Below are 13,250 nucleotides of genomic sequence, written 5' to 3'. Positions count from 1 at the left end.
GTTGCTAAGCACTAAACCCCAGATTCTCCATCTCATCGAGAAACTATAGAATAATAGCTAAATTAACATCTGGGGTCCCCGCGTTGATGCTCTGCCGGTCCGGGGATGGATTTGCGCTACTGCCCCCAGCTTATTGTCTAGAACTCAAAGTATATAATTCCCATGATGCATCCTCTTCTTCTCTTGCCTATCCTGAAGAGCTTCTATCGTTGTGCCATGCTTGCATGTTCACAGTGCCGATATATACTCTCTGATGTGGCAAATTTAATCGTATTCGACTGAGTACATTTACTCAACAGCTTCGACAATGTCCTCCGATACTGTTCCAGTGGGCGATGTATCTCCTTCCGTGAAGGAGAATACAACTGGTCTTGAACATAAGGAGTCGAGTCCTAATCTCAGCATGGAGAAAGGTGAAGTTGTTCATGACGAACATGTCGACACGCCGGAGTGGCGAGCACGCGAGAGAAAGCTGGTCCGCAAACTTGACATGACTCTGCTGCCTGTAGTATGGATCCTATACTTGTTCAACTACTTGGATAGGAACAACATCGCGTATGCCCTTGAGTTGGATCGAAGTCATATACCCTATAATTATATGCTAACGTATATTGCCTTAGGCAAGCCAAGCTGAATACCTTTGAGAAAGACCTTAAGCTACGCGATGACAATTTCAATACCGCTGTCTCTATCCTCAACGTTGGGTTAGTTCTCTTGCAACACAACCACTATTTTAGCTACCATATCTAATTGATAGACAGATACATGCTAGCCCAACTGCCATCCAACATGCTCATTACTCGAATTAGACCCAGTATCTACCTGCCTGCTTGCGTCGCCGTGTGGTCATGTGTATCTGCTTCCACAGCAGCTGCACAGAACTATGGAAATCTGATTGTGATTCGGTTCTTCCTTGGAATTGTGGAGGCTCCTTTCTTCCCAGGAGTAAGTCATAAACTGACATCTCAGTATAACAATAGTACCGTATATGGGCTGACTCGTTCTTCTCCGATAGGCATTTTACCTTCTGTCATGCTGGTACACCCGAAAAGAGCTAGCCTTACGTACCGCCGTTTTATACTCTGGCCTTGTCCTCGCAACCGCGTTTTCAGGCTTGATTGCAGCTGGTGTGTTCTCAGGCCTGGATGGGGCCGAAGGCATACCGGGCTGGCGATGGCTCTTTATCATCGACGGCGCAGGCAGTTTCTTTGCTGCAATGGTTTCCTTTTTCCTGCTTCCAGACTACATCGAATCCAAAACTGGAAGTGGCAAGTGGCTCTTTACAGAAGATGAACGCGAATTGGCCGCAAAGAGAATGGCTTTGGATCGCGTATCATTGCCAGATGCTAGTCACTCTGTCTGGTACGGCGTGCGGTTGGCTCTGAAAGACACCCGCACTTGGATATTCGTAAGTTACCTCGTCTTTCAATGATAGTTGGATAATATTTCTCAAATGACCTCTTTTAGGTGCTGCTTCTTTGCTCGAACCACACTGCCTACGGATTCAACTACTTCTTTCCCACCATTGTGAATGGCTTCCATATAGGTTCACAGACAATCACCCTCACCCTCACAGCACCTCCATATCTCTTTGGTGCAGCAGTCTCTTTTATTGTTGCGTACTCGAGCGATCGCAACAACGAACGAGGCTATCATATATGCGTTCCCATGGCCGTCGCATCCGTAGGTTTCATCATCTCGGCTGCTACTCTAAACATAGGTGCCCGCTACTTTGCGTCTTTCCTCTACTGTTCGGGCGCTTTCGCAGCTAATGCCATGGTCTACTCATGGGCCGCAAGTACACTGAACCAGACGCCCGAAAAGCGCGCGGCTGGAACAGCAATCGTCAACTTACTTGCCCAGCTCGGTAATATTTGGAGCCCATATTTCTTTCGTCCTGGCGATTCGCCCCGATATGCGCTTGCCATGATACTTATGATGGTGTTTTCTTTTATTAGTATTGCGTGTTCTTTGTTGCTAAAGTTCTTACTCCGGAGAGAGAACAAAAAGATATTGGCAGAAGCAGAGATATCTGGACAGAGTGTTACGCTGTTTACTTTGTAACTAGGATCGATACGCTTGGTTATTAATTACAAAAGTGGCAAGTGATTCACTACATTGCTGAAGATGCAGCTCTTTTCATGTTGCTCTATAAATCCTCTTGATACCTTGCATACACCCACGGTATATATCTGCTATATATGTACTTGCGTAACCATGAACGATTGAAGAATAAAGATGAATTGAAAGCATCGCACTACCTGTATTAGCATAATTCCCACGCTCACTAGTGCAAAAGATCTTTATACACACACACACACATATATATAACGGTCCAGGCTTATTAATAGTAATACAAGATACTTGAAATTGAATAAATATTAGTTCATAAAATAGAGTGGCGCTTTGCTGGTAGTAGATAGTCATCGACATGTTCATGTATACAGTCTCTATGGGAAGAGACCAATCAGAATGGTACGGAGCACCAATATCTCCGGATGAATGATTCGATATCTTGATAATATCTTATTTGCTTCTAAACTACGCAGTTTAGTGAATATATTTCCCTTCAACATCAAGCGCGACTGACAATGCAGTATAGTGCTGTAGCTTCAGGTTATGAAGCGCACCTTTTTGAACATTGCAGCTTAGACTCTACACGGACCATTCGCCTTTATTAACGAGCATTTCCCTTTTCATTATTTTGTTGCAATAATTTTATAATAAAATATATTTAACGTCGATTAAATGTATAATAGTATCATCAAACCGTAAACATTAGGTACTGGCCTGGCCTGGTGGGCCTAATTCGCGCTGTTTTCCTTGTGTAGGATATGCCACGCCTAGCGAGTGCATATGGCGATCGCAGCTGCAGCTCTCAAGAGCGGTTCTTTAACGCTGTTTTAGCTCTCTTTCTTGCATACATAGGCGACCGTTATCTGCCACTTGACAACCAACGCTGGCGATATGCCGTGAAGGAGGAGTGGGTCAGTCTGTCTTCACCAAAAGTGGTCACCTGAACTGAGACATACAGACCACACGATTCCACTTTGGTTATGTATGGCCCGTGCGAGTGAGATCTACTGATACGGCTGCTATTGATGTGTGATTAGTTGGCGAATCTGGGTGATATCGGTGGGGCCTTCAACAGAGATACGTGTAAATCTTCGTTTGTAGATTAGCTGTAGATTATATGAATCCAAGGGTCCTTTTTAGTGACAGGTCAATATCAATACACAAGCAATGGCACATAAAAGCTATATGCAAAGCTGAAGTCCTGCATCCATACCACGGCAACGCAGTCGCCTGAGACGACTAAGGGTTACATATGTCGCATCTTTTCTACCTCATATAACTTTTCCTGGCGCGCCTAGATGTCGCCATCCCATGTCGATATTGCTTTAGTGCAATGATGAATATCAGGAATGCACTGTGTTATTCTAAATCTATCACGGTGTATAATAACCGCATCTCTCTATATCATATACCCCCCTCAAGTCTAATCCATTGTCTATCAGCGAACAAGAACGCAAATCCGACCCATCATCTAAGAATAACTCTAATCACTGCAGAAATTCCGACCCCGTACCCCATATTCCATGTTCTATCCGAATTTTATCACCAATACTTCCGTAACTTCTGCCGATACTTCTTTTGAGCCAATAAAAACTTGATGCGAATCATTGCGCCCACTTGAGAGCTCCAGGAGATGACTCGTCCTTCACAACATACTTGCACTTGGTAAAGTTGGTCCAGAGCTGTCCAACGAAGGATCTCTCATCGCGGTAGTACAAATCGCCGAGGACAGGCTTAATTGCCTCGGTGGCCTCTCCAGCATAGTAAAAAGGAATGCGGCTAAAGAAGAGTCATGTTAGTCGCTTGCCGCCAGCAATGAGGGGTGAATAGCCAACATACGGGAAAAGGTGGTGAACAACGTGGTGCTCAATGATGCAGTGGAACAGGTGGCGGCCAACAAAGCCGAATTCTCTGTCCACGGTTGCGAGGGCGCCCTTGACGAAGGTCCAGTTCTCGGCCTCATAATGCGGCACCTCCATGTGGGTGTGGTGCAGGTAAGTGATGGCGACTAAAATATCATTAGCTAAACCGCTCAACGGAAAATTAATGATGGCATTTGCATTGGGACTTACCCAGCCAGTGGTGAACCCAGAAATAAGGTTGGGCATAAGCCAGCAGCACTGTGCTCGTTCCAACCACGCCAGCGAGCTTGTACAAAGCGAAGAGCATCATGCAGATGCCAACGTCAGACAAGAAGATGAAAGGAGCCTCGCTGCGACGGAACACGGCACTGCTGGGTCCAAAGTGGCTCTTGCCCAAGATGTTGGATGCGGGCCTCTGAAGACTGCCTGAACCGGCGGAGATGTTGAAGGTCAGATACATCTGCCATCCGAGAAGCTGGTGAGCGAGCAGTGCAATCAGCTGGTAGATGGGAGTATCCTCAAACATCTCAAAGGCGGACAGGATCCGCTTAGCGTAGTCAGCCTTGGTCCTGGGAACAAAAGCCATGTCCTTCTCCATGTGGCCGGTGTACATGTGGTGACGGTGGTGAGAGAACTTCCAGGAGTAGTAAGGGACCAGGAGAGTGGAGTGAGACAAAAAGCCAACGACGTGGTTCAATGAAGCGTGCTTGGAGAAGGCACCGTGACCAGCCTCGTGGCCCAGGATCCAAAGACCAGTGCCAATGAGGCCTTGAACGAAGCCATAGACAATCCAGGCAATGGTCCTGAGGGTGGAATCCTCAATGGCGGGGATGTAAGTAATGGCGGCCCAGCCAAGAGCGCCAATCATGGCAACATCGCGAAACAGATAGGCCATGGAGATGGACACCTTGGGCTCAAAGCAGTGCTTAGGGATGGCAGCCCGAATGGTGTTGATATCCGGGAAGCGGCTGTCATCCTCAGGCAGCTTGCTGAATCTGGAGTCAGCTTGTGTTTCTAAAATTTGGTCTCTGTGAGAGCACTGACATTGAGGCCACGGCGGCGCCTCTCTTGGTTACTGTGGTGGTGGTAGCCATCTTGAAATGATCTAGCCAGCAACTCAATGGGAGAAAATTGAGATGCCTACTTTTGAGGAGTGAAAGATTTCTTTTTAAGGCCACCTAGTGCCCCAGCTTAAGGCAGAAAAAAGGGACCAAGGAGAAGATCCATAGTCGGGCACGGGTATCAAATTTTCCACTCTCCTTTTAGCATTTGATCCAATTTTTGTGTGGTCTCCTCTCCTTATCAACGCCAACGGCGATAACAGGCGTGACTTGCTCCACGACGGCGAGTAAGCGGGCGCCCCGTTGTACTCCATGCTAAGCACAAGCTTCGGCCTCGTGTCGCAGACCGCTTGGAGTCCAGGCGGTTTGGCAACTTGAGCTAATTATAATTGGAAATGAGATCTTCCCACGAAGCGAGCTGGCCTTTTCTCTTTACCGCTCCAGAGCAGGGGCCTTCGGTTGGCCAGTCCTGAGCCTCAAGCTGCCAAAATCAACGCCTAAGCTGCACGTGTCGGCGGTCTAAGCACTTTGGGGTGCTTTGGGGCGTTTAGAAAACTATTGTCCAGGGCCTGGAAACGGTCCCAAGTAGGGATCTAAGGAGGCTAAAGGGGCCGCTACGTGTGTTGACCTATGGATGCAAAACTTCTTCTGCGGGGCTGCTGGAGGACCCCTGGACTTAGTCCTGAAGGGGACTGGGCCCTGCAGCAGGGGTCCAGCAGCAGAGTGGGGGGCAGCTACCAATGGGGAAGCTGCGATAATAATTTTTTTCTTCTCTTCGTTTTGTTGGCATCTCTTCTCGTCTCAACATTTCTCACTCTCCTCTCGCTATAATGCGCAATTATCCATAGCACAAGCACATACGACCATAGGTAGTGGAGAATTCGGGGTCCCGTCTGCTCCCCCATAGACAAGCCACTAACCGGCAGATTAGTAGTCAGGTGGGTGACCACTGGCGAACACCGGCTGTTGTATGTTGATTTCTCTCTTTTTTTGCTCTTTTTGTACTATAAATGGATATGATACGCTTCAGGGTCCGCAGTGAAGGAAGATCAGGCGCGATTTACATCTACTCGTTGTGCATCACTGGCATTTGCAAAGCAACACCCGAGGTGCAACTGGAGCTACGTCTACAAGATGTTCACTTATGCAATCCGTACTTGGGAGCCAGACGGGTCGCACAATGCCAGACGGCCCTTCAGGAAGACCACTTCATGGGGGCGTTGGGGTGGGAGAAAAGAGAATGCGATGATTGGAAGCAGCGCTACCATCGTTTATCTGTTCTGGAGTGACGGTACTGTTACGATTGAAGGTAGGACGTTGAAATAAAGCATTGAATATCTGTCTGTCTCGTCGCAGCCTTTGTATTAGTCGTAATGATTTTAGGTTGAGATTCGAGTAACTTCATGGATAAGTAGACGGAGCGAGTTGGAGTTTGATCATCAGCACAGCCATGGCTATAGCGATATATAGAAAGCTGCAATACGGAACAAGATGTCCAACAGCAAGTCATACCATATTGTAACCCAAGGTTGAAACATTTCAAACTTCATGTTAACAGGGCATCGAACTTTTAAGCCCTAGCAATCCACCTAATCTTTCACAATTTGGCTCTTGTCAGACTAGCCGCAGCAATGCCACGAATGTACACATATTTTAATCTACTGCATCTACCGCCTCTATCCTTGCAAATATGCTGTCTTATAATATAATATTAATACGTGGGCCAATCGCCTCATTATATTATGGCCGGGGTTTGCTGGATATATGTAACTAGATAAGGAGAAAGAAGAAAAAGAATTAATGGAGGAATGATCAATTGGAGTTTCGCAGTAATTTAAACTTACCTATACAGCGATTGATTTCCGCTGTTATAATGGTTAGGTCGCTTGCGTAAACAGCTTAACGGGGAGAATCTGGAGGACTCCAAAGGCCCAGCGTGCCCAGTGAATCCAGTACGCCCAGGGCATTCAGAGTGTTCATCCTAGGGGAAAATATACGAACTGCCAGAGCCTTCACTTCTACCGCTATCACTACCTTCATTGACTCCTCTTTTTTCAACATCGTCGACGCCTCCCTTGCGTTTGAATAGATCATGCTTATCGGCTTGAGATGTGCCCTTTATTCGGCCCATATGTCGAAGGGGTCGGAATAGAAATTTCTTTTAAGGACAATAGCCTCGTTCGATGTGAGCGTGGCCCCTTCATATCCAACAGAAGGCCATGAATCATGCTGGCCATTGTGGTGTTTAGGGGCGTAGTAAGTAAGAGAGTGAGTTAAATCACATGGTGTAAAGCGATGGCGAGGCTGATAGAGAGGATAAGAATCTTGGTGCCCGCTAAAGGGTTCATAGGGGCGAGTGCTGCGCTGATCAAGGTCACCTAGTTTGATGGCCAAAATCTCACCGTAGATTTGGAGTGCTCATAATATCTGAACCAAACAGAACGATTTATTTCCTGGCTATCGAATTATATAAGTTTCGCAATAATCATTGCTGCAAGCATAAACAAGAAAAGAGTTGGAACAAGAAATGCTATTCAACCTCAGTGTCCAAGGCAGCAATCGCCAGGTATCTGTATCTATCTTCAATCTGTTTAGGTCATCTCAATCGCCGTAGAAGCTTTCCTCATTACGCTGTACCGTAAGCAGGCATCAGCATTATTTCCTATACAATGAATATAACCCACTTATAGAATCTTCTAGAGTTACTAAGTGTAATACTCTAGCTCCAAAATAATCTGTTCCAGAGATTAGGTATAACCAGCTCGAAATAACGTGTTGATTCCCCGCTATCCTCCACAAAAAGCTAGGATATTGCCAACTTTGGGAGTTCGGGATGACTTTTGCAAAGTAACTAGGACAGTGCTGACTTTCAGGCACTATACTCTGATACTTATGATATAAAGTCCAGAGGGTGCATGCTATATATATGAATGAACAGAAGGCAATGAAGAAACGGGCGATAAAGGCTAGAGAAGGGACTACATGTCAATCAAAGGGCAAATATATTAAAAAGAGGACACCATACCTATGAGCCACAAATATATGTCTTGAAGCCCATATCTGTGCCCAGCACACGAGGAATTCCCTTGATATAATAGGCCATTTCAAGTAGAGCTTATGAGGGACAAAAGCGGAATCAAGCTAATTGTGATTGCTTGCGCAAGGTCGTTACTTGATGGGTACATCGCTTTGGACGAAAGAGAAATACATGCTCAGGTACATCAGCAGGTACAAGATGCAACAAAAGCCCCCTTCGTTGATTTCACTTTGTTGGTGCTTTACCCTTGTTGAATCGCGGTTTGAAGGTTGGTATCCGTGAGACTGGGAACTCCAGCGCTTCCCAGTCAACGCTGATGTTAAATGCAAAAGGATTTTTCGTTGAACTCCTGGCCACATTATGGTGCAGAAAACCAGGAGAGAGTACGTCGTGCATAGAAAGCGAGACTAAACACAGTTATAATGTTGTTCAAGAACTATTCGAGCTGAGAAAAAATTGGCAATTCCATCTTGAAAGTGGTGTCGTTAATATTATTGATCAATAAGGTGTAACGATCCGTTCTACCGTTAAGCCAAACAGGGCAAAAGATTAGGCCAATAATCACTATTGTAGCAATTACTGTAACGGAACCAGCTATTATAAGGGATTCAACTGTTACGGGGAACCAGGTCGTAACATAAGGCTATTTAAAAGCTAGTAGCTGTGTTTGCTATATTGCACTTGATGTGTATGTGGAGAGCCAGAGTGAAGGTGACGCATGTAAAATAGAATGTCTGGGCTATTGGGGAGAGATGTTTATGTATTCAAAGAAAGCGCAGTGACGCGTAAGTGATAATGCTTTGAACACTTTCACGAAAAACGAACTTATAATCAAAATTTCACCATACAGTAGCTGATGAATTCTATATGCTTCTTTGAGTTTTGCCTGAGAACGTATGACGTTCTGATCCTATACCTGGTATAGGGTAGCTAGTTCCCAAGGGATAAACCTTTAACGTTGGGTTTATATTAGCAGAGAGATGCAAGGGATCTTATAAGCAGTTTTAGTTATATAGCTAATAACTTTAAATAAAAGTCCAATTTAATTATTATATAAATACTATATTAACAATTAACTATTTAAGCTATATTTAATAAGCATAATAAACAGTCTTATATAATAAATTATTCTATAATTATTATTTATATAAGTTATATTATACTTAATAAAAATATTTCCTTAAAGTTATAGTTTTATCTTATAAATAAATATATATTTTACTAAAAATACATTTCCTTTAATTTAATTAATTATTTTATTTATAGTTTACTTAAAGGTATATACTAAAGGGATTTTATATAGTTAATTTATAATATAATACCCCCCTTCTATTAGTTTTATCTTTAAGGCCTAAGACTATATAAAGTTTTATTTTTTCTTTTTAATAATAAATAATTATATTTTTTTATAATGCCTTATAGTATTTTTAAATAATATTTTTTAATTTTTAAAAGCTTAATTAATTATTATAAAGCAGCAATAATAGTTATTAAAACTATTAAAATCTTTATTATACTTTATTTTTTTTATAATTCCTATAGCTTACCTTATAAAATAATAATAAAATATAATAAATATTTAAAATATATTTATAGAGGTTAAATATATAATAAAAATAATATTTTTTTAGCTATAGATAAGTGTTTTTTTTAATTTTTAATAAATATATATTTTTATTAATTTATTTTTTAATATAATATTTAGTAGTTAAAAAAAAGTATTTAAATATTATTAAGTATTAAGCTAAGCATAAGCTTTTTAAGCAGTAATAAAAATTAATAAAGTATTAATAATAATTAATATTATTATTATAATAAATAAATAAAAGTTTTATATAATTATTATATTTTTAAAAGCAATATTAATAAATTAATATATAAGATAAATAAATGCTTTATTATAAAGTTTAGTCTTTTAATAAATTAAATAACTTAAAGTATATTAAATTAAAGGCAGTAGTAAATATATAGCTTAATAGTAATATTAATATAATTAATTAAAATATAATACTTATTAATTTAGGCCTAGTGTTTAAAAGAATTTCTTTATTAGTGCTTAAGAACTAAAATATTTAATAAATTTTTATAAATTTTTAAGTTTTAAATATTCTTTTTATTTAATAAAATATTTAATATTTTAAGTTTTAAGGTTTTAGTATATAGCAATAATATTTTTAATTTTATATTCTTTTTCTTAAGTTTTTATAATAATTTTATTTAAAATAAACCTTTTAATTTTTTTATTAATTTATACTTTTTTAAGTTATAATATATAAAAAACTAAATTTTATATTTTTATTATATTTAGCAGAGCTAGCTTATAGTTAACTTCTTTAATTTATTTTAAAATCTTATAAAGTTTTATTTTTTTAATATTAAATTTATTATTTAGTTTATTTATTTTAATATTTAATAGTTTATAGCCTTATAAGTATTATAGTAGGTAAACTATATTTTCTTTTTAAAGAATTAATTTTATAATTCTATCTTTATTTATATATTTTTTTATATATTTATTAATAAACTTAAGTTATATATATATTTCTTTATATAAATTAATTATTAATTTAGCTTATAATTATACTTTCTTTAAATTAAATTTATTTTATAGTAATTTAAATGCTTTTAATATAAATTTATAATTTATAAAAAAAAGTATTAATTTTATAAATTCTAATAGTATATTATTATAGTATAATTAAGCTATTAATAGTTTTTTAACTTAATTATTTTATATAAAGTTAATATAAGCTTATAAGTAAGCTTTAATAATTTAATTTATATATTTAATTTATTTATTTATTTAAGGATAATATATAATGCTAAGTTTATAATTTATTTTTAATTTAACTATAAATTTTTATTAAAATTTAAAAGCAAATATTTATTTTTAATTTAAGATAATTTCTTTAAGTAGTCTATAATTAATAGTAATTATTTTTATATAAGTATAAGCAAGGTCTTTTAATAAATATAACTTTTTATATAGTAAAAAGTAAGCTTACTTTATAAATTAATAAACTGCTATAAAAATGCTATTATATTATATACTTATAAATAGTTTTTTTAATAAAGGTAAATTAATAATATAGTTAAAAGTAATTAATTTTTAAGGTTGTTTTATAATAAATAATAGTTATAGTTTTTTATAAAGCTTATGTTTTTTATTTTTTATTTATTAATATATATTATAATATAATATAATATACTTTATATATTCTTTAAGCTTTTTAATATTATAGTATATTAAAACTTAATTATATATTTTTATTATATTTTTATATTTATATAATAAATGTTTATAAATATATTTAACTACTTTCTTTTATAATTTTTTAAATATTTAAATTTTTCTATATTATTTAAAATATTTTAAATTTATAGTAATATTTTCTAAATATTATTTATCTTTTTAATTTTTAATAAATTTTTTAATTTCTTTAAGTATAAAATTACTTTTTAAGACTTTAAATATTATATAAATTTATATTTATTTAATATTTTTATTATTATTAAATTATAGTGCTTATACTATATATTTAAATACTTTTTATTTATAATTAGCTTTTTTATTTAATATATTAGCTTATTTATTTTTTAATCTTTTATAATAAATAAATTTAAAGTTAAATTATAAAAAAAATTTAAAGTATTTAATTTATTAACTTAATAATTTTTATATAGTAGTAAAGTAAATAAAATTCTTATAGTCTATAAAAATAATAACCTTATGTTTGCTTTTATAATAATAATATTTTTATTTTTTAAGTGCTTTAATAATAGCTAATATTTTTTTATTATATATAGTATATTATATTATTAATCTATAGAGTTTATATAAAAAAAATATAATAAGTTATAGTTTATTATTTTCTTTAGGTTAATTTAATACTCCTTTTATTATAAATATTAATATATTTATTTTAATTATAATAGGTTTTTCTAGGTTAAATATAATAAAAATAGGTTTTAATATTATTACTATTTTAAGTTTTTTAAAGGCTTTTTACTATTTTTTCCTTTACTTAAAAAAAATACCTTTTTTTATTATATTTATTAATAAAGTAGCTTTTTATATAAAATCTTTAATAAATTTTTAATAATAATTAATAAGTTTAAAAAATATTTATATTTTTTTAAATATTATAGGCATTAGTTATTTTTTAATTATAGTAACTTTCTTAAGGTTTATATAGATTTTTTCTAAAGTAATAATATATTTAAGAAATTTTATTTATTAAAAATAAAAAATATATTTTTTAAAATTAATAAAAAGTTTTATTTTTTTAAGTTTTTATAGTATAAAATAGATATATTTTTTATATTTTTTAAAGGTTTTTAAGAAAATAAAAATATTATTAATATAAGCTATTATAAAGTTATTTAAGTATAGTTTTAATATATAGTTTATTCTTTTTTAAAAGAATATAGGTATATTAATAAGCTTTTATAATATAATTATATATTTATATAACTTATATTTTATAATAAATACTATTTTTTATTTATTTTTTTTTTTTATTTATATAAGCTTATAAGCTTTTATAAAATTAAGAGTTATAAACTATTTTTTTTTATATAATTTATTTTTAATTTATAAAATTAATAGTAAGGGGGTTTTATCTTTAATAGTAATTTAATTTAATTTATAGTAGTTAATAATTAATTAAAGTTTATTATTTTTTTTTAAAATAAAAATAATAAGGTATTTAACTAGTAATTTTAATATATAGATATATTTTTTTTATAGTTAGGTTTTAATTTATTTTTTAAGTATTTTTAGTTCTCCTTTACTTAAGTTATATATTTTATAAAACTTTAGTAATTTTTCTTTTTTTAATATTATTTTATAGTTTTATTTTAAATATAATAATAACCCTTTTTTTAATTAATTATTAAAGAGTTTTTAATATTTTTAGTATTATTTTAAAATTAATATTAATTATTCTTTAAAAGTAAGTTCTTTTATTTTTAATTTATATAATTTTTTATTAAGTTTTATTAGTTTTTAATATAAAATAATAATATACCTTTATATATAAACTTATTTTATTTTTTTTTTTTTTAATAATGCTAAAGAAAGATATTTAAAAGGCTAAAGAAAACCTTAGGCTTTTAGTAATTTAATTCCTTTTTTAATATTTTTATATTAGTTTTATTTAAAGTATTTTTATTATTATACTAATAGATTTAGCTTATTTTTTATTTTATATT

General features: G+C 34.5%; 2 protein-coding genes across 2 annotated transcripts; one reads left to right on the top strand and one right to left on the bottom strand.

Annotated features, from left to right (window-relative positions):
* Positions 1-307: 307 nt before the first annotated feature.
* Positions 308-2,064, top strand: TrAFT101_011209 (uncharacterized protein; the record flags this gene model as incomplete). Its single annotated transcript, XM_024901448.2, has 5 exons — positions 308-555; positions 621-704; positions 762-945; positions 1,016-1,408; positions 1,468-2,064. The coding sequence occupies 5 exons, from the start codon at positions 308-310 to the stop codon at positions 2,062-2,064; spliced, it is 1,506 nt and encodes a 501-aa protein (XP_024755014.2).
* Positions 2,065-3,420: 1,356 nt separating this feature from the next.
* TrAFT101_011208 (uncharacterized protein) lies at positions 3,421-5,525 on the bottom strand. Its single transcript, XM_024902875.2, has 4 exons — positions 4,983-5,525; positions 4,149-4,927; positions 3,916-4,084; positions 3,421-3,855 (listed from the first exon to the last, which is right to left on the bottom strand). The coding sequence occupies exons 1-4, from the start codon at positions 5,030-5,032 to the stop codon at positions 3,681-3,683; spliced, it is 1,173 nt and encodes a 390-aa protein (XP_024755013.2). The 5' UTR covers positions 5,033-5,525; the 3' UTR covers positions 3,421-3,680.
* Between the last annotated feature and the right edge of the window lie 7,725 nt (positions 5,526-13,250).

This window comes from Trichoderma asperellum, chromosome 7, assembly GCF_020647865.1.
Source record: "Trichoderma asperellum chromosome 7, complete sequence".
Taxonomy (NCBI): Eukaryota; Fungi; Ascomycota; class Sordariomycetes; order Hypocreales; family Hypocreaceae; genus Trichoderma; species Trichoderma asperellum.
Note: the sequence above shows the minus strand (reverse complement) of the source record. Positions and strands in the feature narration are given on the sequence as shown.